The sequence below is a fragment of the Canis aureus genome, chromosome 35 (assembly GCF_053574225.1).
Source record: "Canis aureus isolate CA01 chromosome 35, VMU_Caureus_v.1.0, whole genome shotgun sequence".
Lineage (NCBI taxonomy): Eukaryota > Metazoa > Chordata > Mammalia > Carnivora > Canidae > Canis > Canis aureus.
Window position 1 is genome coordinate 493,869 of NC_135645.1, and position 25,974 is coordinate 519,842.

The 25,974-nt window shown below is 55.4% G+C and overlaps 1 protein-coding gene across 2 annotated transcripts in view; it reads right to left on the reverse strand.

Moving 5' to 3' along the window:
* The window catches only part of XXYLT1 (xyloside xylosyltransferase 1), a 233,364-nt gene that overhangs the window by 68,638 nt on the left and 138,752 nt on the right, over positions 1-25,974 (reverse strand). Inside the window, exon 4 of one of the 2 annotated variants that reach the window (XM_077884071.1) lies at positions 12,268-12,406. The exons of the other annotated variant lie outside the window; for it this stretch is intronic. Within the exon in view, the coding sequence (XP_077740197.1) occupies positions 12,268-12,406 (139 nt within the window). The remainder of the gene's footprint in view (positions 1-12,267; positions 12,407-25,974) is intronic. 2 annotated transcript variants of the gene reach the window in all.

The following is a 25,974-nucleotide window of genomic DNA, read 5'->3' on the forward strand; positions in this document are numbered from 1 at the left end:
AATCCCGTACTCTTAAGCTGTCACTCCCCAGACCCCCAATCCCTTCTCAGCCCTAAGCAATCACAAACCTCTTACCTCCCTACAGATTTACCTACTCTGGACTAGACTCATATAATGTACGGTCTTTTGTGACCAGGTTTCTGGTCTCTTTCAACCTAGCATAATGATTTTAAAGTACATCTGTGTTGTAGTATATAGGAGTACTTCACTTCTTTTTTTTTTTTTTTTTTAGATTTTATTTATTTATTCCTGAGAGACACACACAGAGAGAGAGAGAGGCAGAGACACAGGCAGAGGGAGAAGCAGGCTCCATGCAGGGAGCCCGACGGGGGACTCGATCCCGCGTCTCCAGGATCAGGCCCTGTGCGGAAGGTGGCACCAAACCACTGGGCCACCGGGGCTGCCCGTAGTTTTGATTTTTATGTCTCTGATGGCTAATGACGTTGCCCAGTTTTGTCTGTGCTTATTGGCCATGTGTATATCTTCTTTGGAAAAATGTCTATTCAAGTCCTTTTCTGACTTTTGAATCGATTATTTGTCCTTTTATTACGGGGTTATAAACATTTCTTCTTGCGTTGATGTTAGTTTTCATTGGCCTTTTTTGTAGACATTCCTGTGATCTTTTAACAAGACAGCGCTGGTCAATTTTTCACATGCTTTCCAGGTTTTTTTTTTTTTTTTTTTTTTTTTTTTAAATGTCATTCTTCAGGCAGGAAATGTAGAAAGCATTTGTCCGTTTGTTGTTGTTGTTATTGTATGAAGGGCCCAGCATCTGGAACCCTTTCCATGCTTGTGAATTTACCACCTTCCGAGTTTTGATAGGAAGCAGAGCCTTCCTCCCACTGTGGAGCCAGAAAGGCCAGATTTGTATTTTTTCCAGCCTCCCTTCCAGCTAGGACAGGAGCACATGGTTTGGACTCAGCCAATCAGGTTCGCCTGCCCTAGACGCGAGCCAGGGTATGATGATGAAAAACAGGTGGGTCAGCAGAAGAAGCATTCAGGCAATGGCAGCCCGCAGCCGTGACATCCGGTGCCCAGGAAGGCAGCAGGGACAGCAGAGCCGCAGCATTGAGTGCTCGGTGTCCTGGGCCGGGGAGGGCAGTGGGGTCGCGGGGATGCCAGCTTGGCTTTGTGCTTCCCAGCACTTGCGACAGCGGCTCTTTCCCAGCCTGGTTCTGGGCTGTGGTTTGGCCGTGAAACTGGCCACTCCTAGTCTTCTCTGTACCAGACTGTTTTCCAAGCTCATAAGTTTCTTTCGGGTTTAAATCAGCAGAATTGCTTTCCACTGTTGCAATTAAGGAGTCTGACGAGCCAAAGATGATGTTTCTTTTCCTGAGAATGTGTCCTTTATCATGAACTCCCGTGCAATAGAACACTTACACTATAATGAGATGAGAGCCACCTGGGATCAGCTGTGTGAGCGGCTTAAACACATGTTGTGCCCTGATGATGCCCAGAAAAATATGCTTGTTGTCCGAGAAGCCCCCACCGGCACCGACGCAGGAAGCAGAGCCTCCAGCCTCAGACGGGCCTTCAGATGACTTCAGCCCTGCCTGACATCGACTGCAGCCTCAGAAGACTCTCTGAGCCAGAATTGCTCAGCCAACTGCTCCCGGCTGCCTGATCCAGAGAAAACCCAAGAGATATTAAATGATAACTGGCGTTGTAAGCCTGAGGTTTGGGTGATTTGTTTTGCAGCAACAGGTAGGTAATATGCCCACTGACAATCTATACATTTCCTCTCTATTTGGAGACCCCAGTAAATCCCACAGTCTGGGCAATGGGGCCACTCCAATAACCCCTCTCTGAGCAAGTCTATATATTTAAGAACACTGTTTTTCCAGTGTGGTATATTCCCCCACAAAATTAGCATCTCTTGCTCAATGTGAAGCTCTTAAATAAAATCAGGACTATTTCCCATATATGTTGCTGGAGATGTTCTGGGGGATTTTCCTTTTTGGGGGATGGGCCAGGGTATGTGGGTGCTGGAGCGAGGGATGCTATGAAAAGACACGACAAGGAGCCAGGGCTAAAGCCAACGGTGAGAGCCATCTGACTCAGTCAGGATCTCAGGCCTGGCCGAGACAAGTGGCCACAGACACACACCGAACACCATGAGGGCCTCTGGAGGGTCCTGCATCTGCTCCACCTCCTAAGACACAGCCATTCAATAAAACCCTTCCTAGCCCACAATAGCACACGGTAACCGTGCTCTTAGATTACTTACGCTATAAACTACTCCACATCCCCAGCCAAGAGAGTCCTCTTACCCACAAAAAAAATATATATATATATTTATAAAACTTCTAATCTCAGCCAACACTACACTTAGAAAAATGTCAACAGTGATTAAGTACATCTTACGCTGTCCTCAAGCAGCTGTGTAGGTTGGCAGGCGAAACGGTAATGAACGATCAAGTCAATCACCGAATAGGTATTTTGTTTTTAGAAATGCACCAATTTAGCGAGGCTCTAACACTGGTAAAGTACCGTCTTTAATTCACAGCCGCGCCCCGGTTGGCCCACTCCCATACACACCTAACACTTGGGGATCATTTGCAAAAAAAACCAACACAACAGTGTCTTTGCCTACGACACGAGACTCTGCAGGGACTGGAAGTAATCGTGGCCTTAGGGTACGCGGCGTGGTAGGCATCTGCCTGCTCCACGACCCCCCTCCTCTACGCACCCACGGCTGCTCCCGGGGTCCGCCCAGCAGAGCGGCAGGCACCACAGCTTTACACCTCCCACCCACTGCCCCAGGCCAGCCGCAGCAAATGGGTGAGGCTGCCTCCGCTCCTCACTCTGGGCTGCGCTCGTCCTTGCGGGTCCTGCCCACTCAGGTCCTCCACACCTTTGCAAGTGGTCTTCCCTGAAGTCCTTAAGCATCAGCACCCCCTTGCAGAGAAGGAAGAGACCCTCGGGCCTCCGAACCCTTCCCAGCTGCAGGTGCTTCGAGGACAAGCACCAGCACAGTGTCTCTTGTTGTGAGTTCCTCCGGTGGGAGCCCCGGGAGGGCCAACGGCAAGTTCTCGTCACCAGGCTGGGCTGTGCACGCTCCTCCTGGCAGCGGCAGCAGCATGAGGCCCATCCCGGCCCTTGCTCACCCCTCCACTCCCTAGACACAGCGCTGGCTCTCACCCCCCGGGGGGACCCCGACTCCGCCACTCCCATCCCTACCCCCATCCAGAAGGTGAGTCTGGTCAACCGAGAAGATGCCGGTTCACAGAGAGCGGAGAGACCAATTCACTGAGAGCCGATTTACAGAACTCAATTTGCCAAGCAAATCCTTGGCCAAATTAATTTACTTACTGGAATGTTCAGCAGGTACTTAGCACTGCTAATGGGAAGGTTAGATTTTAGTGACTGATGATGAGATACAGAGAAAAGTACATTTCAACAGCAGCAACGAAATACCAACTTTCCTATCAGAACTTTTTAGTTGTTACTGATATTTTTGGATGAGATTTTTACGGTAATCTTGACCTCTTCCTCCTCCTCCTCCTCCTCCTCCTCCTCCTCTTCCTCCTCCTCCTTCTTCTTTTTCTTTTTCTTTTTTTTAAGATTTTATATATTTTTTCATAATAGACACAGAGAGAGAGGCAGAGACACAGGCAAAGGGAGAAGCAGGCTCCGTGCAGGGAGCCCCATGCAGAACTCGATCCCAGGACCCCGGGATGATGCCCTGAGCCAAAGGCAGACGCTCAACCGCTGAGCCACCCGGGCGTCCCAATCTTGACCTGTTTCAAGCACTTTTGAATTTAAATTCGGATCACCACCCATTAGACGGATCCACCTCCAGAATTATTCAGAGCCTCCAGTCAGAGCCCATCCAGAAAACATGACTTCACGCCTCACCTCTGTGGGGTCTGCCTCTCCAGCACCTGTGCCCCGTAACTCTGTCGGAGGGGGGGGGGTCTTGGCAACAGCTGCCCAACACAGCTGGCTCTGGTAGGGGCCAGGGGTCTCCGCTGATGGTGAGGTAACTCCCAAGAGGCTGGGCCACAGCCGGGCCTGGACCTCCAGCTGCTCGGGCTGATGCCCCACCTGTGGGCGGACGGGGCTGAAGGACACAGCAGCCTAGCAGCCCCCTCTCTTGCCACTGCCTGCTGAAGGGGCTTGAGAAATTCCTGCTTTCCCAGCTACCCCTTCATCCAGGGGTGGCCAGGGGACCCAGCCCTGCAGTCAGGAGACAAGCACCCAGAGATCTGTCAATGGGGTGCTGTGGCGGTGAGCACAGTGCCCCATGGGTACAGAAGAAGGGGTGCACTGGCGTAGAGAACTTAGTGGCAGAGCTGACTGAGACCCAATCTGCTTCTCTGGCCTCCACGCACGGCAGCTCTGCACGGTGTCAGGACACGGTCCCTCCAGCGGGGGCGGACCTCGCCCCGTGCCATACGCAACCCCCCTCCACCCTGCCCGGGCTCCTGATCTAGTGCGGGACATAAATCCAGCACCGTATTAAGGGCCACAGGCTGTTCTAGATGCTAAGATGGAAGAAGCTCACCCCCTGAGCCACCCCGGTGTCCCAGGATTTGTAATTTCTTAACCACTGCACTCTTTAATCCACTTTGGATTTCAGTAGCTTGAGCTTACTTCAGAAGCCAAGATGGACAATGGAGGCAGAAGTAGCGCTTCCTCCTGGAGCAGGGTTATTTTCAGTGACGCAGCTTCTAATTTTGCCAAAGGCAACACCATTACCTGCCCAAATTATTGGGCAACTAGCACGTACGTGAAGTAGGTGCCAGTACTAATGCCTTTGTGGGTGCTGAGTGGAGCCCTGGGGGTTCACGTAGGCATTTAGCACAGGATCGAGGCAGCGCCAACCACAGAAACACAGTGATCGAGGTGAGCCGATCCTCTCCGGCAGCAGGAAGGGCCCGACTCACAAGATTTCTCCAGATTTAGGAGAAACACATGGCCTTCCATTGAGTGAACATACCAAGCCCCAAGTGGGATAAACATAAATCCGCATCTACGAAAAATAAATTACAAAGACAGAGAAAGACCTGCAACAGAATGGGTGTTGGATGCACGGCAGAGTTTCCGTCATCAACAGAGACGCCAGGAGACGATGGAATTGTATCTTCAAAGTGCTGAGGAAAAATACCTCGCAAGGGGGTTCCGGGGTGGAGCATTTCCTCTGCTCTCTTAATACGCTTAGGCTTAAGGGCATTGGTGTACGGTGTGAAGAAGCTCTTGCTGACTCCGGCACAGCCCGCTGAGCACGTGGGCTAAGAGAAGCATTCCTGGGAGGGTGGGATTTGGTGGAAGGAGGCTTACTAACCCCAGATGGCTGTGGGGCTACGAATTCTTCCTACAATCCTAGAACTCATGAAACTATCATTTAAGAGTAAGGCAAAAGAGATACTTTTAAAAAGATGTACTGAGGGGCGCCTGGGGGGCTCAGTAGGTTAAGCATCTGTCTTCAGCTCAGGTCATGATCTCAGGGTCCTAGGGTCGAGCCCCCCATCGGGCTCCCTGCACAGGGGGGAGTCTGCTTCTCCCGCTCCCTCTGCTGCTCCCCCTACTTATGCTCTCTCTCTCTCTCTCTCAAATAAATAAATAAAATCTTAAAAAAAAAGAAAGAAAGAAAGCTCCCAGGACAGTGGCCTGAGGCTGGGGCTTCCGACCCCACTCAGTTTGGCTCCCTGCCCTCTCCCCGATGCCCTCCTCACCTCCTTCCAGCGGCTGCCGCGAGCGCCCAGATCCAGAGCAGGCCCAGGTGCCTTCGTGTCGGGTCTGCCCCCGCCGAGCCTGCCCTGGCACAGACAACCGAGGATCGGCTCTGCCCCGCTCCCGCTTGTCACTCGAGGGAAAGCGCACGTCCCCCACATGTCCACGGCATGCTTGCTCCCTGCTCCCTGTGAACGTTACTTTGTGTGGAAGGAAAAGGGTGTTGTGGGTGTGATGAGATCAGGACCATGAGATGGGGGAACTACCCTGGCTTATCCGGATGCACCCAGAGTGCTTCACGGGTCTCCTGAGAGGGAGGCTGAGGGAGATTTGAAGCCACACGCACACACGTGCACACGCACACACACACCAAGGCCAGGTGAAGACAGACCAGAGAGAGATCTGCAGAGCCAGCCCGGAGGCCTGCAGCCCTAGACCAAGGAATGCTGGCAGCCGCGGCTCTCCTAGGGCCTCCAGGTCCTGGGGCCCTGCTGACACCTTGACTTTGAGCTCAGGAACTCCAGAACCGTGTGCAAGAAGTTTCCATTACCGTAAACCACACGATGTATGGTAATTTGTTAAGGCGCCCCCAGGAAACCCATGCACCCCCCTGCTCCTGACGGACTTCCCGGTGCCAAGTGCTGTGCCGCACCCTGAACCCTGCTGATCTCGCTGAAGCCTTGCCATAACTCTGATGAGGAAACTGAGGCACGGAGAGCTTAACCAGCTCGCCCAGGTGCCCAGCGTCAGGATTCCGATGCAGGCAGGCCACCGAGTCACGCGGCTCTATGAGCACGGTGTCCCGGAGCTGGTTCAGGCGGCCCAGCGGGGACGGGAAGGGGAGGTCGTCTCCCCAGCCCCCATGTGCCGGGGCCCCAGGAAGAAGCATCCAGAAGCCTGGACTCAGACACCTGTCCACCAGCCCGGCTCCCCCCGGCCAGTTCCGGGGAAGGGCAGGGGACCGGCTGGCGGGGAAGGTCTGTGCCCGGCTGCGCAGCGCGGGGGCTGGACAGGCCAGCGGCAGGGGGCCCAGGGCTGCCGGGGGACCATCCTGTCCCCTCCCGGCCCTCTTTTCTATACGTTGCCAGGCACTGGACTCTTCCTTCAAGACTGACTCGTTACAAATCAGAGTAGCAAAAGGAAGAAGGGAAGAGAGTAGAAGCCATTCCTCCTGGGCCTTGCGGAGGCGGCCGCCGCTTGGTTCGGAGGAGCCAAGGGGTCCAGGGACCGCGCCAGCCTCGGGTCCCAGTCGGCCTCCTTTGGGGTGGGGGGCACTGGGTTCGTGATGACCTTCTCTGGCGGGAAAGCAGGCCCAGCGCCTTGATCCGTCTCAGCCGCCCGCTGGGACCCCTCGCTGGGCCTCGGGACCCCCGGCCTGCCACCGCCGGGGCTGCCTCGGTGGCTCCTGGACCAGCTGCCCTCGGCTCCCTGACCCAGCGCGGGCCCCAGACACAGCCCGGCTGGAGGGGGGAGACATGGCCCCACCCCGGAGGAGCTCAAGAGGACACAAATGTGCGCACAACCCTAACCAGGCCGGGGGGCGAGCACCCCAGTGGAGCTGAGAGGCGCCATCTGCGGGCGGGGGCTTTCCCGTCCTGAGCACAGAGCTGCAGCCGGCCTGTCCCCCGGCCCCTGCCCCGCTGGCCGGCTGCTGGTGGTGCAGGGGGTGGGGGGCCCAGTGCCACGGGCCACCAGGGAGTCAGGGGCCGCAGGGAGGGGGTCAAGCACCATGAGGCTGTAGGCCACGGGGATCTAGGCCGCGAGGATCTGGGCTGCGGGGATCTGGGCCGCGGGGATCTGGGCCGGGGCCTGGCCGGTCCACCCTTGGGCTCTGCTGGGCTCCGCCGATGGGGTGCAGGAGGGCGACAGCCACCGGAGGGGGGAACCCGCTCTTCCCAGTTTGCCCCTGGCTTTCCTGTGCACCTCCCGTGTCTGAGCGCCTCTCCGGCCGCTGCGGTCCTGCCTGGTGGCCCACGCCTCAGCCAGGCCCCTGGGCAGCATTTCCAGCTCTGGCGGGACCGGTGTCACCCTGCCCTGCCCCCCAAGACACACCGTTGGGAGCTGGCTGGCACCCCTGCTCCGAGAGGAGGGCGGCTGGGCCCCTGGAGCGTGTCCTCCCCTCTGCAAGCTGAGCTCCAGCTCTGGGGGCGCCTCCTCCAGGCCCCTCAGTTTCCCCTTTGCTCCCACAGCCATAGGAAGGGGCCGCTTCCCGCGGGGGTGCCTCCGCTCCACCGTGGCGGCGTCCAGGCACCCCGTTAACGGCTCTATGCCTAACAGCCCCCTCTGCTGAATTCTCTGTGTCCCCTTTCTGGACACGGCCTGGTAGGACATCTTTAGCACGTACCTGTTGTTTTGGCCTCTCCCGGGACACCCCCTGACCCCCCGATAGCAGTATCCCCCTCATTTACAAAACTGCCCCTCCTGGGTGACCCATTCCCTCTATTTGTCCACCAGTGGCGGTCCCCTGTGGCCCTCACCAGGCCTGGATAGGCTGTTGGCCCCAGAGGCGGGTGCAGGGTGGAAAGCAGCCAGTTACAGCCTTGCCTGGCCTCGTCTACACTGAGGCCCCTTTGTTCCAGGGCCTTCCCTGGTGAGAGTCAGACCAGGCTACCTGCAGCTGCTGCTCCCTCCTCCCCCCTCCACAAAACACCCTTATCCATCGTAGAAAAGAATGAAGACCAATCCCAAGGAGAGGAATCCTTGACCGTTGGCCACGCGGCTGCGCCCGGAATCCAGTCGTGCCCTGTCCCCTCCACCCTGTCTTTCCCAGTTTCCTGAACCAAGAATTCCCCCCTTTGTTTTCAGACAAGTGTGAGCTGGGTTTCTGTCACAGTCACCGGGAAGGTCCTGACTCATGTGGCTGAGGCGAAGCTCCTCAGGTCCGAGTCGTCGCGTCGAGGTGACTCAGGACCTCGTCTCGCCAAATTCCTCCCCAGGTACAGCGGCCTCGGTGCAAAGTGTCCCCCACTTGACAGCCTGCAGCTACTGGAACACAGCTCACATGTCCCTCCGGCAGAAGCAGAGGCGCTCCGGAGAACCGAGCTGCCCGGAGCGCACCTGAGGTTCCAGGTGTGAACCTGCCCCGTAAAGGGCCTAAGTGCGGGACCAGCCATGGCAGTGCCAGCATCCAGGTAAAGACGCAAAGCGTGAGAGCAAACCAAGGGCAGGAGTCGAGAACACAGCCCGACTCCCATCCTGGGGCCCAGGGCCTAGTCCTGCCCCGCACACTCTGTCCGGCCTGCACGCGGCGTGCGATTATAGGATCACGTCGGTAACCCTGCGTGTCCTGTCGGGCCCCTTTTGGGCGCGCTTCAGAGTTTGCTAAGATAAAAGCAGTTTGAATCCAGAATATCTTTCCGCTTCCTTCAGGAAGAGCATCCCAGGGACCTCAGAGACCAGTCTACCCCCTACCCCAAGATTAGGACGTGGGGGCTCCTCACCGCAGTGCAGCTGGAGACTCGCTAGGTCAGGAGCAAAGCCCGGGTCTGCAGGGCTCTGGCTGGACAGAGATTCAGAGGAGGTAGAGGCGCTGCGGCCACCCCCGAGGCCAGTGGGCAGGGTCTTGTGCAAGGCCCTCACAGGAGGGACGGGCCGCTGAAGGCCCTGGGGTCAGCGGGCCCACAGGGCCATGCTCTCCAGCTGCGGTCATTTCTGGGGCATTTCCCAAGAGTAAGGACTTCTTGCCGTATGTGCAAAATTCTTCTCTGCACTAGAAAAACAAGACCCGATGGCACCAACCTGCTAACCCCAGCCCAAACCCGGCAGACAGGGAGATGACGAAAAAGGCCCCGGGCCAGCAGCTGGGCCCTAGGTCTGGCCCTGACTTAGTAGACGATTTGGGGCGAGTAACCTGGCCTCTCTGGGCTTCTGCTTCCCCCTTTGCCGCACGGGGAGGAGGGGAGGCATGATACTTCCGGCCTTCCTGCTTCCGAGGGCTGCTGTCTGCAACTCCCGCAGCTAAGGCACGGCCTTGACCCCGCCAGCCCCTCAGCGGAGGCCTCCCAGCCAATAGGAACGGGCCCATCGCTGGGTAGGACCCTTCCAGGGGTGCTGCTGAGGGGCACACAAGGCCCAGGGTCCACTGAGGGACACCCTGTGCCGACGCCACACACCTGCACCCCAGGCTCACCCGGTCAGGGGGCCTTGGCAGTTCCTTGTCTGCACGCACAGTGGGAGACCAGGGCGGGTGTCCGGGGGCTTGAGGGGCCGGGGTTTCCTTCCTGCCCTGCTGTGCATGCCCGTCACCGCCTGCACCACCTCGTCCCGTGTCCCGGTTGGATACTGCGAGTCAGAGGACGCCGGCCGGGCCCGTCAGAGCTGTGGAGGACAGCTCACAGGTTGTGGCCTCCTCGTTCCCCATCGCCTTCCGGATGGGGGGACGGGGAGCCGGCGGGGGAAGGGGCTCATCTGAGGCTCCAGCGGGTCGTGGCAGGGCAGGGAGCAGGGCCTAGTGCCCTGGTCGGGGCAGCTTCTCCAGGTCTAGACCTGCTCGCTCCCTTGGGAGGGTCACCGCAGCCCTGCGCCCACTTGCTCCTCCGCGGAAGCCCGGGAAGGAAGGCCGCAGGGGGTTAGCACGTGTGACATGCTTGGAACCGTGTCCGACACGCTGACCCACGACCGTGCGCCCTCGCCTTAGGGATCCGCTCCGTAAACGTAAGCTTCCCGAGCCTCGCGTGACACAAGTGCGTCTATCACACTTGGGCTGGTCTAACGCCGGCATTCCTGACCGTGGCCAGTTCCCACGCGATGCCCCAGAACCCACGCTCACTGGGCCGCGGGCTCCACCGTCCCCCAGGACCAGCCGCTGAGAAGCCCCATCAAGTTCCAAAGCCTCAGCCCCGAGGTGTTGCCCATCATTTCCCCCCAGACTCGGCGAGGGGGACCCCGTCACTCGGCCGTGCCTGCGGGCAGAGGGAGCCGGGGGGCGTCGTCACTGGCCGAGCGGCCCCCTCCCAGGAGCAGGAGCACGAACCTTCGTGAACGGGTTTCTCTGCAGCAGCTAACGGATCATCCCCAAACCTCGTGGCTTAAAACGACGGTCCACGCTTCACGCCTCCGTGCACCAGCAGTTTGGGCTGGTCTCGTGGGGACTCACTCGGGCAGTGCCAGCTGCAGCCGGGGGGGCTCACACTCCTCACACACGTGCCCTGGGCACGTCCTCAGCCAGGGGGTCCTGGGGTCCACGCGGCCTGACCGCCGGGTTAGCATTCACGGGACAGCGGAATTGCGAGGTAGCAGGAACAGGGACCGCAAGGCCTCTTGAGGCCTAGGGTGGGAACCCACGTTACATCACTCCTGCCACATGCTGTTGGCCGAAGCAAGACCTAAGGCAAGTTTTAAGAAGTAGGGAGACCTTAAGAAAGGAAACAGATGAACAGATGGGAAAGGGGAAAAAAAGGACGGAAGGAAACAAGCCGTGAGGGACACTAGATGACGGGGAACAAACCGAGGGTTGGTGGAGCGAGGTGGGCAGGGGCGGGGGTTCCGGAGGCCACTCGTGGTGAGCACTGCGTGCTGCCGTGAGCGCTGTCACGGAGTTCTACTGCAGAAACCAAGATCGCACGGGATGTTTACTAAATGGAATTAAAATAATAATAATAAAAAAAAAAAGAAGTAGGGAGACAGACGTCACTTCTTGATAGGAGGCGCTGCAAAGGGTCTGTGGTCATGAGCGATCTCTACACACAGTTGGAGGAAGAGAAAAGCAATCCCGGAGGAGGAGGGTGTATTTTAGGCCGACGGGTGACACTCTGTCCTCTGCAGGGTAGGATGGGATGAGACTGTGTCATATGCACAGGTAACCTGAGGAACCCACAAATCCACTGGGTGGGGTGGGGGGTGTAAAGAGAGAGAGAGGATTTTAAAAAAATTTTTAAAGTATGTATTTATTTATTCATGAGAGACGCAGAGAGAGAGAGAGAGAGAGGCAGAGACACAGGCAGGGGGAGAAGCAGGCTCCATGCAGGGAGCCCAACGCAGGACTTGAACCCGGGACCCTGGGGTCATGCTGAAGGCAGATGCTAAACCGCTGAGCCACCCAGGGATCCCCGAGAGAGAGGATTTAAATAGTGGCACTGATTCCAGAAAACCTGCCTTAGAGTCAACGTGAGACAAGGAAACTGGAAACTACCTCACTTGCCAAAGGATGATACTCCGTCTTTCTGGTTATCGACTGCCACTTTCTGGAAAGCGTACCAAAAGGGTTCTATTAGGACTGATGAAATGACTATTAATCACACCTGTCACTCTTTCCCTTAGAGGAACCTGATTTAAACTATTATTTTCAGGGAGGGTGGGTTTAATTTAATTAAGCCGTTACCACACAGTATTTTTTAATAAAATGCTTTTTTTAATTACCTGTTTTGAATGTTTCACGATACCTAGAAACTGCAAATTTAGCTCGTCAATCCCTGAAAAATATCTCTCAAACAAGTTGGCATTCTATACCTTACTGTTAAAGCTATCAACCAAATCAGACTTACTTCCTATCAGAAAAGTAACGCATCTCAAGGAATATCATAAAATCTACTGGAAAATAAGTTTTGGAATAAATCATGTAAGATAGTGTCCTAAAATTAGATCAAGATTTACGTGATTTGGGGGATCCTCGGGTGGCTCAGTGGTTTGGTGCCTGCCTTTGGCCCAGGGTGTGACCCCGGGGTCCCGGGATCGAGTCCCGCGTCGGGCTCCCTGCATGGAGCCTGCTTCTCCCTCTCCCTCTGCTCTCTGTCTTTTGGGGGAAAAAAAAAAATCATTAGTACTCCCGCCATCACACTCTTATCTACGGTGTCTGGATCCAGAATTTCCCAGCCTGAGCCCAGATTCCCCATTTATACTGCCAGGCTTCCCCCTTTCACAGAGGTGTGTGTAGGACCCAGAAAGCTTTATGGCCTGAGGGTTTGGGATGGTTTGATTATAACCTGGGAGGAAATCTCTTGCTTTCCTCCAGGAGGGAGAGTTAGAGTGAAGCCAGGTGCCTCCAGGACACCTGCTCTAGGGAAGAGTGCCCTGGACGTCAGGTCCTTTCTGACACCCAGTGCTGGAGCCCCCGTGGCTGCAGCCGCTACCTGCAGAGGTTTGTGTCCCTCCCTGTGAGCACCACTGCCCCAGAGCACGGGCGGCCAAGGCACCACCCAGCTCCTCCATCCGGGCCCGTGGGGCAGCCCCACCTGCCGTCCTAGGTCCAGTCACCCCTGTGCCTCACGCTTACTCAGACCCTTGGCTTCCTTCCTTTGGTCCAGACTGGGGCTGCCTCCCCGCCCGCTGGTGCAGGAAGATGACAGATGTCTCAGGTCACGTAGGCTGAATAGAACCTCCCTGGACCCAAGTGTCCTGGTGGGCAGGGCTGCTGCAGAGCAGGAGTCAGTCCAACCTTCAGGGCCTGCCCAGGGAAGGAGGGTGGGCACGGATTCCCCCTCGCCGACTCCACTAGATTCTCTGGGAATTCCTTCCTTACTACCTCTATTCCTTAAAAAAAAAAAAAAAAAAAGGAGTGTTTTATTCTCATAGCAGTGGAAAATCCACACTGTTTGGTTGTTCTACTTCCATGGCAGACTCTTGGAGCGTGCCAGGCTGGGCCGCATGAGTTCCTGGCAGTGGGGATTAGGGTACGTGCCAAGACACTGATGTCACAACAGCTGGACTCCAGGCCCAGCCCTGCTGCTCACCAGTTGTGTGACTTCGAATAAGTCGCACGGCCTCTTCGAGCCCTAATTTCCTGTGTCCAGAATGGGGATGCTAGCTTCCAACTCTCAGAGGTCGTGGAGGATTAAACGGGAGCGTACGCCTAAAGGGCCTAACACGGACACAGGAGAAGCCCCGTGCAGCCCCTGCATCCCGCTGTCCTCTGCTCCAACTCAGGCTCGGGATCCTCATGCACTCATGCCCACCCCGCAGGCGGCCTCCGCTGGGGCCGAAGCCAAGTGTCGAGAGAAAAACGCAAAGCACAAAGGAGAAGAATGAGGCCATTTTCATGTCCTTCCAGGACCATGAACTTCAGGGTAATTAGATAGATGTGAAATGAATATGGGGCCCTTTTTAAATCCTAGATCTACTTAATTGTGTCAGCTGGGAGAGTCATTAATAAATGATTAATGGAAATAGCTTCTGTAAAAAAATTGAATTATCTCAGCTGTGTTGCAACCTGCTGCCCAGATACCCTTGAGAGAACTCAGAGCTGTTAATAGCTTCAGGTGGACTATCTTTGCTTTCCATGGCAGATCATGCTTCAGGAAGATGGTCTCTCTCTCTCCCTGGAGCCAAGAATTTGGATCATCGTCAGAGGGAAAAACGAAGATCAAGGTTAAACCACTGGTTTGAAGTGCCAGAAGCAGCCGGTGTCCAAGCCCCAGCTGGTGTCCCTCCCACCCCAGGGCCTGGCCTCCCTGACCAGTAAGAGCCTGGCTGGCACAGGCTTGTCCAAAACACCTTCCCTGCCACCGTGCAGACTTCACGAAAGCCAACAAAACACCAGGCAGGTGAGGAAAAAAGACAGGAAGCATAGACCCCCCAAATGCAGCAGCCAGTCTTCAGGTGAGCCGTAGAGGCGACCTGCCTTCTGTTGTACTGTGCTGTTTTTCTGTATTGAGTCTGCATTACTTTGAAATTAGGTGGGGCAGGGCGGGGGGTACGTTTCTTTAAAGTCTACGACCCAAAGCATCTCCAAGTCCACCTGTTAATACAAAGGCAAACTAAACACAGGTGATCTGCTCAAACCATTGTTTGGGTCTGAGTAGGGCAGAGACTACAAGGACCCGCATCACATCAGGACCAGGGCAGGTGATGGCAAGAGAGTACAGACCCTCCCTGTGCTGTTTGCAGGGCTCTGTCTCATTCTCTGGAGCTCCCGCCGCCTCCAGGGACTGCCCAGCAGCTGGTTTGTGGCTGCTGAGCTAGAGAACCGCAGCTAAATGTGTTTTTAAAGTCAAGGGCAGGACTGCATCCACCTGAGCAAGCTGAGGGACATGGGAAGAACAGGAAGCCAGACACCCAAAAGTACAAGGAAGAAAAGTATTCCCTAACCAAAGCCATGCTTCCAAGGCACGCAGAGTGTTGACTGTGAAGCTTCCATGTTCAGAATTTCACCCCAGATGGCAAAGTTTGGACGGAGGCTATATGCTTTTCTGTATAAAGAGGTCACCTCCTATGTCCCTCGGTCTCACACTTTCCCTGTGATTAACTTAAGGTCCCGTTTCCATCCTTTAAAACATAATCCTGCACATTTGGAGTCAGAGAGTAGGTTAGTAGTTGTCTAGGGATGGAGATAGGAGTCAGGATTAAGTGTACTTGGTACCAGGGATCTTTGGGAGGCTGAAAAGGTTCCCAAAGTGATTTCTGCCGATACTTGTGCAACTTGGTAAAGTTACTAAAAATCACTGACTTATACATTTGTAACAGCTGAACGATGGGATGTGTGAAGTACACCTCAATAAAGCCAACAAAAAGATTGAAATTGCAAAAAAAAAAAATCCCCCCCCAAAAAACCACCTACTATTGATGTATCTCTTCCCCCAAAACTCTCCAGCTACCTTCCCTGCACAGAGCTGACTACTCCCTCCCAGAAGTCCAGAGGCCCGTGCTTGGGTCTGCTCCCACTTGATACCTTAAATTGTAATATTTGTGGCTGTGCCTGTTTCTCCATCTAGATCAGGCCTTATCATCTCCAACTGCCTCAGGTCCCCGTCCCAGGGTCACATGGGCCCTGTGCAGCAGAGAGATGCCAAAAGCCTGTCTGAAGGGAGGAGGAGCCCTGCAGGCTCTCCCTATGAGCTGCACAGGTTGCTCAGGACTTGCAGGGCTCCAGAAACTTAATGGTCCATAAGACCCATCCCTGCACGGACCTGGGTCACTGGTACCCTAAGCCACCCTATCCCAGGCCCAGTGGGACAGACAGGATCACCTGCCTTGTGACCCAAAATTCAGGGACCCTGCTGCTCCCAGGCGGAGCAGGAAGTGAACCTGAACGAAGCTTGGTATATTAAGATGTTCATCACCTTGTTATAGATAACTGTGAAAACCCAGAAATCTGAAAGACTCACCACTCAACCACTGAACCACCCAGACATCCCTAGATCTTATTTTCTTAAAGAGTGAAACAACAGGCTGGCTAGAAGCCCCTATATCCTCCTTCCCCAGTCCTAGTACCTCCCACCCTTCCTCTCCAGAGACAGCAGCTTTAAGGATGAGATGTGCATCCAGTGTTGTAGCACTTGTATTATATTAATTATCTAGAATTGGATTTTTAAAATTGTTTTTGAACTTACCAATACAACAGTTTTATACTATATATATATAACTCACACCCATCCTTACAGCTACCCATGCTGAAACAGACTTGTTTCATTCACTTCCCTGCCATATAATAATCCACTGTGTGATATGCCACAGTATCTTTCTCCTCGTCTCCACAGATGGACTTTGGGTTTCTTTCTCATATCTGCTATAAGAAATGGCATAGTGTCTGCCTTTGGCTCCGGTTGTGATCCTGGGGTCCCGGGATCGAGTCCCACGTCGGGCTCCCCGCACGGAGCCTGCTTCTCCCTCTGCCTGGGTCTCTGCCTCTCTCTGTGTGTCTCTCATGAATAAATAGATAAAATCTTTTTTTTAAATAGCATAATGGACATCACTAGGCAGGTTTCCCTGTGCACATAAGCAAGAATTTAACCGGAATAGTGGTTCTCCAAGTGTGGCCCCAAGACCAGCAGCGTCAGCATTGCCTGGGAACGAAGCAAAATGAGAATTCTCAGGCCCCACATCAGACTGAATCAGAAACCCTGGAGGTGGGCCCCGGGCACTCTGTTGTAGCGAACCCTCCCGGTGGTTTAGATGTGAACTATAGTTTGAAGACCACGGCTCTAGACTAAAATATGTATCTAGAAAGGGATCACGGTCCTTGGGTGTGCACATTTTAAGGTCAACCCTATACCCCCAAAGAGCTCTCAGTGCAGTTTACCAATTTGCCTCCTCCCTCCTGGCCCACGAGGGCCTCCCCCACCTCTTCACCAACACTGGCAGCATCAGGCCATTTGCTTTTAGCCCAGCTGATGGACAGAAATAGTATCGCATTGCTGTTTAAAGTTGCATTTCCACAATTATTAAAGAGGTTTTCATGTGGCCACTCAGGTTTCTTCTCCTCCTTCATTAGTTTTGTACTTTAAAAACCACAGATTTAAAAACACGTATACAAACTCCGAGCTGTACCTACTTGCCTCATCATCATGTTTATGAAATGGACACCTGGGCCAGACTCCAGTGCAACTGACTGCTCACTCACCTCCTGCTCAGTGCCAGGCGTCTCCAGGACCGCCTTCTGGGCGGAGGCTCACGTCTCCTGCCATAACCACGGCCATCCCATCCTGGGCCCGTCTGCCTGGAACAGCACCTGCCCCAGTTAACAGGAGAGAGAGAGACCTCCTCTCCCAGCCCGGCCCCATGGGGCACCGGGCCTAACTCAAGAGATCAGGGACAAGAGATGCTTAACAGTTCAGAGATCCACTCGTTCAATCATTTATTCATTCAGCCAAACTGGGATGGGCACAGTGATGAGCAAGAGCCACCATGTTACCTGCCTTCACAGAGCACACGGTTCCTTAGACGAGAGACATTAAATGAACAATCACACAGAATCACCTACAACTATGACAAGAGCCAGGAAGGAGAGGTCGATGTTATGATGAGACTGGCAGGAGGTCAGGGAAGGCTTCCCGCAGTGGTGATCCCTCGGCCAAGAGCTGGAGACAGCAGAGCAGCGCTTTCCAGGGGCCCAGAGTCCCCACAGCCCGCAGCCCACCCTGGCTTTGCCTGCCCGGCTCTGGGTGCACCGTGAGAGCAGGACAACAGGGCTGCCGAGCTGGGAGCCCAGACACGAGCTCAGGCCTTTCCCAGCCTCTTGGAGGGACCCCCACCACCTGGCCTCCTAGCCCGAGGGAGCCCACAGGCCTCGAGAGGACAAAGACTGCATTTTGCCAGCCACCGTCACAACTCGTGAAAGACTGTCGAGCTCAGGGATGGAAGGCCTCAGAGGCAGAGAGCCCCAGAGAGCTCGAGGGGAAGATGAGGTAGCAGCTGCCTGTCCAATCAGACGCAGTCTAATTTGTTTTAAAAGCATCATTTCTTTCCCAAGCCCTGACCACTTCTCGCGCTAGAGAGCTCTTTCTTCCCTGGGGAATTTACAATTTGCAAACGAGGCGAGGTGGAGGGGCTGATTCCCTGCTGCTCGGGTGACAGAGGACCAGCACTCATGCGGTCTCTCTCTCAATCTCTCGAGGATTGCCCTAAAACCCCGTGCCCCGCCCCCTTCCCCCGCCCCCCATTCTCCTGCACAGTGACACGGAGCATCCACGGCTCGGATTCGCAGCGGGCACACAAGGCTACCCCACTTCAGGGTCTAGAGTTCACATCTGAATGATCTTGTTTAAAACAAGTTGTTTCCGAAATGCCCACATTCTGCTCCACTGTGATGTAGAAGATCACACCTCGCCCTGCTTCTGGATGGAGGGTGCTGCTCACCCGACCCATGATGCCAAGGATCCCTGAGGAGAAGCCAAGGGCAGCAGGATGAGTTGATTCTTCTAAAGATGGTTTCATGAGACTGCATAGAAATGGTTGGAAAAATCCTCGTCTGGATTTTGGTGGTTCATGGTGACAGAGCAGAAAGAGAAATAGTTGGGATAGAGCACCTGGGTAGAGGCCCCGCGCCCACTTTACTCAGGCACCCTGACCCTTCACTCCTCTTGAAGCTTTAAATGCATTCTCTATAATTTAGGGAACAGGACCAGATCTTCTCTCAAAATTTTCCAGTTCAACAGAATGGACTATTATTAATCAATTTTCATTTTTTTGGTGTGTTCCATGTTTCATATGATTCTCGGAGGCCAACAAAACATAAATTTGGCACAAGATTTTAAAAAACTTAAGTGAGGAAACTGGAAAGGAGAGAAAAACCGGGCATGCTTTGTTAGGAGTGGACTGAAATTTGCCTCTGAGCTTCCTAGCAGCCAATTGGAGGAAGGAAATAGAGTTGGTTACAAGACTAACGGTATAGACATATGCTGGAGAAACCACTTGTGGGGGGATCAGCTCTTCTGGGGTCTAAGATCTGAGACAAATTTCTCCCGTAGGTCTTCATAGAATTTCTACTCTGTCATGTTCAATAAGATTTTTTCCAGAAACACATTAACTTTCTTATATAAGGTGACCCCGCGTTGGTCAGTGAACCGTGCCTGGTACAGTCTGACCCAGATCCAAAAACTGCAGTCCTCATCTGAAGTTCTCCGGGGGTCTTTATAAGGCAGAGAACAATAGCAGAGGACTTAGAACCGCACCTCAACTGGGGGCCCACTGACCCCAGGGCATATAATCCAGATGACCAAAGTCATTGGCTCACGGTGCGAATCTAGTATCAACATACTGGGACATGGTTGTCCCCTGGGCCCCCCGTACTCCAGCCGTCCCTCTCTCCCCGTCCTGGCACCTCCATGCTGCTGCTGTTGACCTTGCTACCTGGGGGTAATGGCAGACCAAAGACTAGCTGGGGTTGGTTTGGATAAAACAGACTCTCTTGGCTCCCAGGTGCCGCACAGAAAAAGGCTCGAACCTCTCCACCTGCTGTTCAAGGCTCTATGTGATCCGTCCCACCTCCTCCTGTGGCCTCAACAGAGAACGTCCTTGCCTTCCCCATCCGCAGGTCAGGCCCCCGGCACCCCCGGCAGGTGTTGACTTTCTTCATGTGGACACCATCCAGCCTTCCGTGTGTGTCCTTTGCTTCTCTTCCCCCACGTAAGCTTCTCTTTTGACATTTATCCCGTCCTCCAAGACCGGGCTCGGGGGCCACCAGAGCCAATCCTTCCCTACTTTTCCAGCAGACATAACCTCCACCTCTCCCCTAGCCCTTGGTCAATGCCACGTTCATTCACTCAGCCCTTGTTTCTGAGTCTTGCCAGCCCTCAGCCCACAAGAAGAATTTGAGTTTCTGGAGGTTTGGCCTCTCTCTCCAGCTTGATGGGGGGCTTCTTGAGGGTGAAGGCCTCAGTTTACAAGTCCTAGCTTTTGGGGTCTCAGCACCACTCCCCGCCCCCCCCCCCCCCCAGCAGAACTCCAGTATGTATCTGCAGAATTCACCTGCAGGAGAGAAGGGCATAGTAGGGCTGTATCAGGAGAGGGGAGACCCCAGGGGCGCCTTGCCCTGATGGATGGGGAGGAAGCCAGCAGGCAGGAGGCCACCAGCTAGGGGAGCTGGGGAGGAGCAGGGACTTCTCATCCCTTTGTCACAGCAGGGCTGGCCTGCACGGTAGCCAAAGGTGTGACTGCAGGGGTGATTGCTTCCCGGTAAATGAGCACCTGACATGCTTTGTGCTCATCAGCTTTCTTGCTGCCTCTGCCTATTTAGCCAAAGCACTCTTTTTTTTTTTTAAGATTTTATTTATTTATTCATGAGAAACACAGAGAGAGGCAGAGACCCAGGCAGAGGGAGAAGCAGGCTCCATGCAGGGAGCCCAATGTGGGACTCGATCCCAGTCACGCCCTGGGCCGAAGGCAGGTGCTCAACCCCTGAGCCACCCGGGTGCCCCTAACCAAAGTGTTCTGATCACAACAGCCATCAGAGCTTGTTGACATTTTTGAAATTGTGCATTCATGCAACTCAAGCTTCAGCCCTCCGTCCAGCAGCTGTGCCACATATTAATTACAGCAATGAATGAGGGGAGCCTGGTTGATCCTCCGGGGGAGGGTGGGGCTTATTTTTTCGGGGATATGGTTTCCACCTCAGGGTGTGCTGGTTTGCTTTTCAGGGTTCCCATGGGGCAACTGTTGAGCACCCACTGAGTCCAGGGCCTTCTGCTGGGTTCCTGAGCGTTCCCAAACACCTTGGTTCATGGGCAGGTACGTGTGGTTGTGTCCACGTATGGGTGTGTGAGGGTTTGTTAGTGTAAGAGCACACGCACGGCTGGGTCTGGACCCCTGGCAGGTCCGCGTGCCCCACGGCGCACCTCAGCGAACGCCCCGGGCGGGCAGACAGGTTCTATTTGCTCCTGACCGCATGTGAAGCACCAGGGAAGCTGTACCGCTCACGGGGGTCACTGGCGATTCAGAGAGACCTTGTGCTGGTGCCCAAGTGTCCAGGCCATCATTCCTGGGCTCTAATCTTTTGCAGCAGAACCCAACCTGGCAGGCTGGGAATACTTTATTTTGATTGTCACCAGCTCCTCACAGGAGGGTTCCGGTAACTTCCCCCAGATGAGTTAGTAACTTGTCTCTGGGCCTCGGAAGGCAGGGCCCCTGGGGCAAAGGTCTGTGGGGAAGGCTTTTACATGCAGTGGGAGGGATTGGAGCCCCCGGACCCACAAGAGGGGATGGAGCCCCGGGACCCACAGGAGGGAATGGAGCCCCCGGACCCACAGGAGGGGATGGAGCCCCCAGATCCAGGGGAGGGGATGGAGCCCCTGGACCCATGGGAGGGGATGGAGCTCCCAGATCCAGGGGAGGGGATGGAGCCCTTGGATCCACGGGAGGGGATGGAGCCCCAGATCCAGGGGAGGGGATGGAGCCCATGGACCCATGGGAGGGGATGGAGCCCCAGATCCAGGGGAGGGGATGCAGCCCCAGATCCAGGGGAGGGGATGCAGCCCCAGATCCAGGGGAGGGGATGGAGCCCATGGACCCATGGGAGGGGATGGAGCCCCAGGACCCATAGGAGGGAATGGAGCCCCAGATCCAGGGGAGGGGATGCAGCCCACATACCCATGGGAAAGGGATAGAGCCCCAGGACCCACGGGAGGGGATGGACAAAGGCAGACCCTTTTTTCTTCACACGTACAAGATGTTATATGATGTTTCATTCATTCTGCGACTCTTTTTGCTCCCAAAATGCGGTGTTTCCAGTTACCAAGACAGGAGCATCAAAAGCAAAGAGGCCTTTTGTGCCGCGGCTCCGCAGGAAGGATCGCACTGTTAGGACCTTCTGGTCCCGCTGACGCTCTGTGGTTCACCTACGCCCTTCGCAGCAACGCCCAGCGCCCAGCGGCTGGCTGAGGTCTGGGGTAGGACCCCGTTTGTCTTTGAGCAGGACACAGGCTGTTGCTGCACAGCCCCCCGCCTCAGCGGGGATGATCTCGTGATCTCTGAACGAAGGACCGCTGAAAGGTCCTCCTTCCAAGTCAGGTCACACACGCAGGCTCGAGGGATTAGGACGCCAGCGTGCCTTCCGAGGGGTAACCCAGCGTACACCTAGCGCCCGCATCTAGGACCCACAGCTCCTAGGACTGAGCTTTCGCCCGCGGTCGTCCTTCACAAAGTGCATCCTGCAAAGATCGAGTGATCTGATCCTCCAAGAGGCCCCTGAGGTCAGTAGCATCACCCCGTTCTAAACCAGGGGGTTTGAGTGATACGTCAAGATCACACCACGGGGAATCCCTCGGTGGCTCAGTGGTTAGCGCCTGCTTCACGCCCAGGGCCTGACCCAGGGGGTGATCCTGGAGACCCGGGATCGAGTCCCACATGGGGCTCCCTGCATGGAGCCTGCTTCTCCCTCTGCCTGGGTCTTGGCCTCTCTCTCTCTCTCTCTCATGAATAAATAAATAAAATCTTAAAAAAACAAACAAACAAAAAGATCACACGAGGAAGTCGGGCTCAGCCTGCCCACTGGCCCACGGGTGAGCCCAGCGATTCTTCTCTCTTTAGGGAAAGGTGCTGTTTCATTGCCAAGGAGAATGCTGGGGCTCGCGGCCTGCTGGGGGGCCTTGCCGGGGACTCGCCTCCTGTGTCTCATTACCTCCCGCCTCCCCCAGACGTGGGCCGCCTCCGGCAAGCCACCCCTCACCGCGCAAAGCCTGGGTGCAGCCTGGGTCGGTCGGAGGGGAGGTCTCGCAGGTAACGCTCCTTTTAAGAAAGAAGAAATGAAAGAATGGTCTATGCCGGTCGTCCCCCCGGAGGAGGGAGTCAGGCATCTTGTGGACCGAGCAACGTCAGGAAGACTTTTCCAGCAATTTGCATTGCCTTCCAACCGACTCACAGCGGGGGCAGTGGGGGCAGCGCCCCTGACTTTCAAGCAGAGTCCGATGGCACCCGCCAGGCCCCTGCCCCAGGTGCCGTGTGGCTCTACGTGACACCTGCAGGCTCTGGCAGCCGCGGGGCAGGGGATGCCAGCCGTGGCCGCAGCAGTGCCCTCCTGCCCGGGCCGTGGTGGCTCTTGTCGACGGGCGACCAGAGGGGCAGCCGGTGCAGAAACGCGTGCGGTGTGCGCTCAGGCCCCCTAGGAAGCAGACACCGTGATGGGTTTGGGTGTACGAGGTTCACTGGGCAAGGGTCTGAGAGGGCTCGGGAGGAGGCAGTGGGGATGGGGGAGCCCCTTCTGACCCCTGTGCAGGCCTGAGCTGGGAAGGGGGGCCCGGATCTCAGGGGACGTGCCTCCCTCCCCGTCGGTACCCGCGGCCAAAGACTGGACCCAGGCCTGTTCCAGGGTGACAGGGCTCCTCCTCCCGGCCTGGCTGCCGTCTGGGCCGTGAGGACACAGTGTGACCCACGAAGGCCTGCGGGGCTCTGGCTTCCATGGCTCTTCGAAGGCGGTTGACGGATCAATAATTCTCTGCAGAACCCATCAAGTGCTCTGAAGGCCTCGAGCGGATGCAAAGCGAGTCTCAGCGGGGAGCCCCACGCAATGACCCTCAACGGCCTGACGCTTGCTCCCTGACAGAAGCTTAGGTGCTGAGGGATTTGCAAAATTTCAAAATGGCTTAGAATTGAGCGAGTTGAGTTTTTTGCCAGTGAATTCTCATAAGAATATAAAACAGCTCCGTCAAGCTCCATCACGACGCCCTGGCCCGCGGCCTAAGCCCCACCGCAGAGCCTCCCCTCTCTCCTCCCAGACTCCGCCAATCTTTCCTGGTGCCCTGGGGTTCGGTGGAACCCGTGTGAGAACCACCACTCCCCTGTCGCCCTGTAACCTGGATTTGTCGGCCAGCGAGGTGGCCAACCAAGTCCTGCCTCACGCTCTTGCAGCTCCTAGAAGACAGGACGGCTCCGGCTCGGTGAGCCCTGGCACCGGGCACGACCGTAGGCGTTGCCTGGATGGACTGTCGCTGGACGGGGGAGGGAGGGGACAATGAGGCCAGACAGGAGAGAGGGCCCACGGAGGGCGGAGCGCAGGCGGCAGCCCGGCAGGGCAGGAAGCCAGGGCGGCGGAGGAAGAGGTGCCTTCAGTAAACGGGGGTGGGGGTACACTTCGGCCCTGGGCACGTGGCCACCAGAGACCCGCACTGGCCCCGGCCGGGCTCGCTGCCCCCTTCCCGCCCCCGTGCGCATCGAGGCCATTGCCATCGGCCAGCCCCAGCCGCCGCACCCGGCAGCAGGCCCCGCTCCAGCCGCTGTGGCTCCTGTCCTTGCTTCGCGTCGGGGGCCGCCGGGTTTCCTACCTGTGGCCACACTTGGATCTTCACTTAGGACTTTCGCCGCACGTCATCCGGCGCCTGTGGCCCAAGTGATGCTTAGCCGTCCCTTTCCTACAGTCCGTCTTCTCCCGGGACCTTCCAGAATGCGCATCGACGCCCCTGGCCACCCGCTGCTCCGCGGTACCTGTCCGATGACCCGCGCGATGACCACTGAGCTACCTCTTTGCCGCGCGGCATGCGGGGCGGTGGGGGCGGGTCTGGCAGATTGTAAGAGCCGCTGCCCGCTGCTGCAAGGCCTCTGCTCCAGCTAGGACCCGGGCACAGTCCTTTCATCTTTCCATTTGGCTGCCGAGCTCCTCCTTCCATCCTGGCTAAAGAGTCATATGGATTCTTGCTTTTTAATCGAAACCATTTAATTATACTTAAAAAAAAAAAAAAAAGAAAGAAACCATTTAATGCCCATCTTGGAAATAGCCGAGGATGGTGTCAATAAATAGATTCCCATTTTAATCCTGATGTTTTCAGGTGGAACATGGCATTTAGGGAGTTTAACCAACACGTTAGGTGGGAAAATAGGCTTTTGCTGCCTCCCCACGCAAGCAGGGAGTGATTGGAATTTTTTATTAACATTTTTGCCCTTTTGTTCTTGATCATTAGGAGCTATGAAGCTGTTTTTCAATGTCAGCTTGTTATCTGTAAACAGGGTGATAATCTGCTCTCCCTTGGATCTTAGAACATTTTCCCTGTACCTCTCCCCTGACACGTACGGTTTGTACCGTTTTGATATCCCCTAATCTACTGACCCCGGACTTGAGGGGGGCCCAAGCAGTATTTCTTAGGCCAAAGAGTGGCATAAGGCCCCACTCTGTATGGAAGTACTTCAGTTCTTTGGGCAGATGATTTATGTTGCAAGATGCTACACGCAGACTAGGAGACTGGAGACCTCCTGGGACAAACATCTCCAGATTCGGGCTGGGGCTTCTACGGGCAAGCTAATGTCTCCCAGTTCTCCCGAAAATAAATCTGCTGCTGGCCGTGGGTGGAATGGGCTGTCATGGTGATGAAGTAGTTGGGGAGAGTCAACGGAACTAGCACAGAAGTGCAAAATAGTGGTTTTGTGACCAATATAACGAGCCTTGGGGTAACCTGCTCAAAAGCTCGCCCCTTGATCTAGGCTGGGAACATAAAGCTCCACCCCAATATGAAGCAAGCATCCTGACCCTGGAACAGTCTTTGTTTCTTCCATATTATCCCAGGACTCATAGGGTAACCGGCGCTCAGCTAGGGGCCCACCATCGGTCGGAGATTCGTCAGACCCTTGGAGCCAGTGAGGACCTCGCCTCTCTCACCTGTTGCCTTCTTTGCAAATCTGCTTCCAAGATACAGGAGGTAAATACGACTCTCTAAAGAGAACGAAACTTGAGTAACACAGAGTCAGCAGGGGAAATGCTGAGTTTAGGAACAGAAAATTCAGAAAGTCACCAACAAACAAGAGGAGTACGTGTCAAACCGAGATGCCACCTCCAGCTGTTGCATCATGCCTGCTTCGTGCACACCGTGCCGGCCTGTCGGTCCGCAGGATGGTGCATCTGCTCCACCGTAATGATGTGACACTTAGGAGAAGCGGCCGGGAGGGAGGGAGAGTGCCATTCTGAGCGCACAGCACTTCTCATTCCATTCCCTTGGGGAAGCTGAAGGACAGGCCACTGGAATTTGCAGAGGCTGGAAGTCATTTGATTTGGTGAATCGGTTGCAGAATCGCGGAATCTCAAGGTTGGAAGAGAACTCGGAGGTTGTTTAGTCCATCCAGTTCGGGAATCTCCTCCACAATATCCCTACCAATTGGCTCCACGAACTCTGTTTCAAGAGCTGCCGTGATGGGGAGCTCAAGGGACCGTCTTTCCCCGCTATGAGGAGA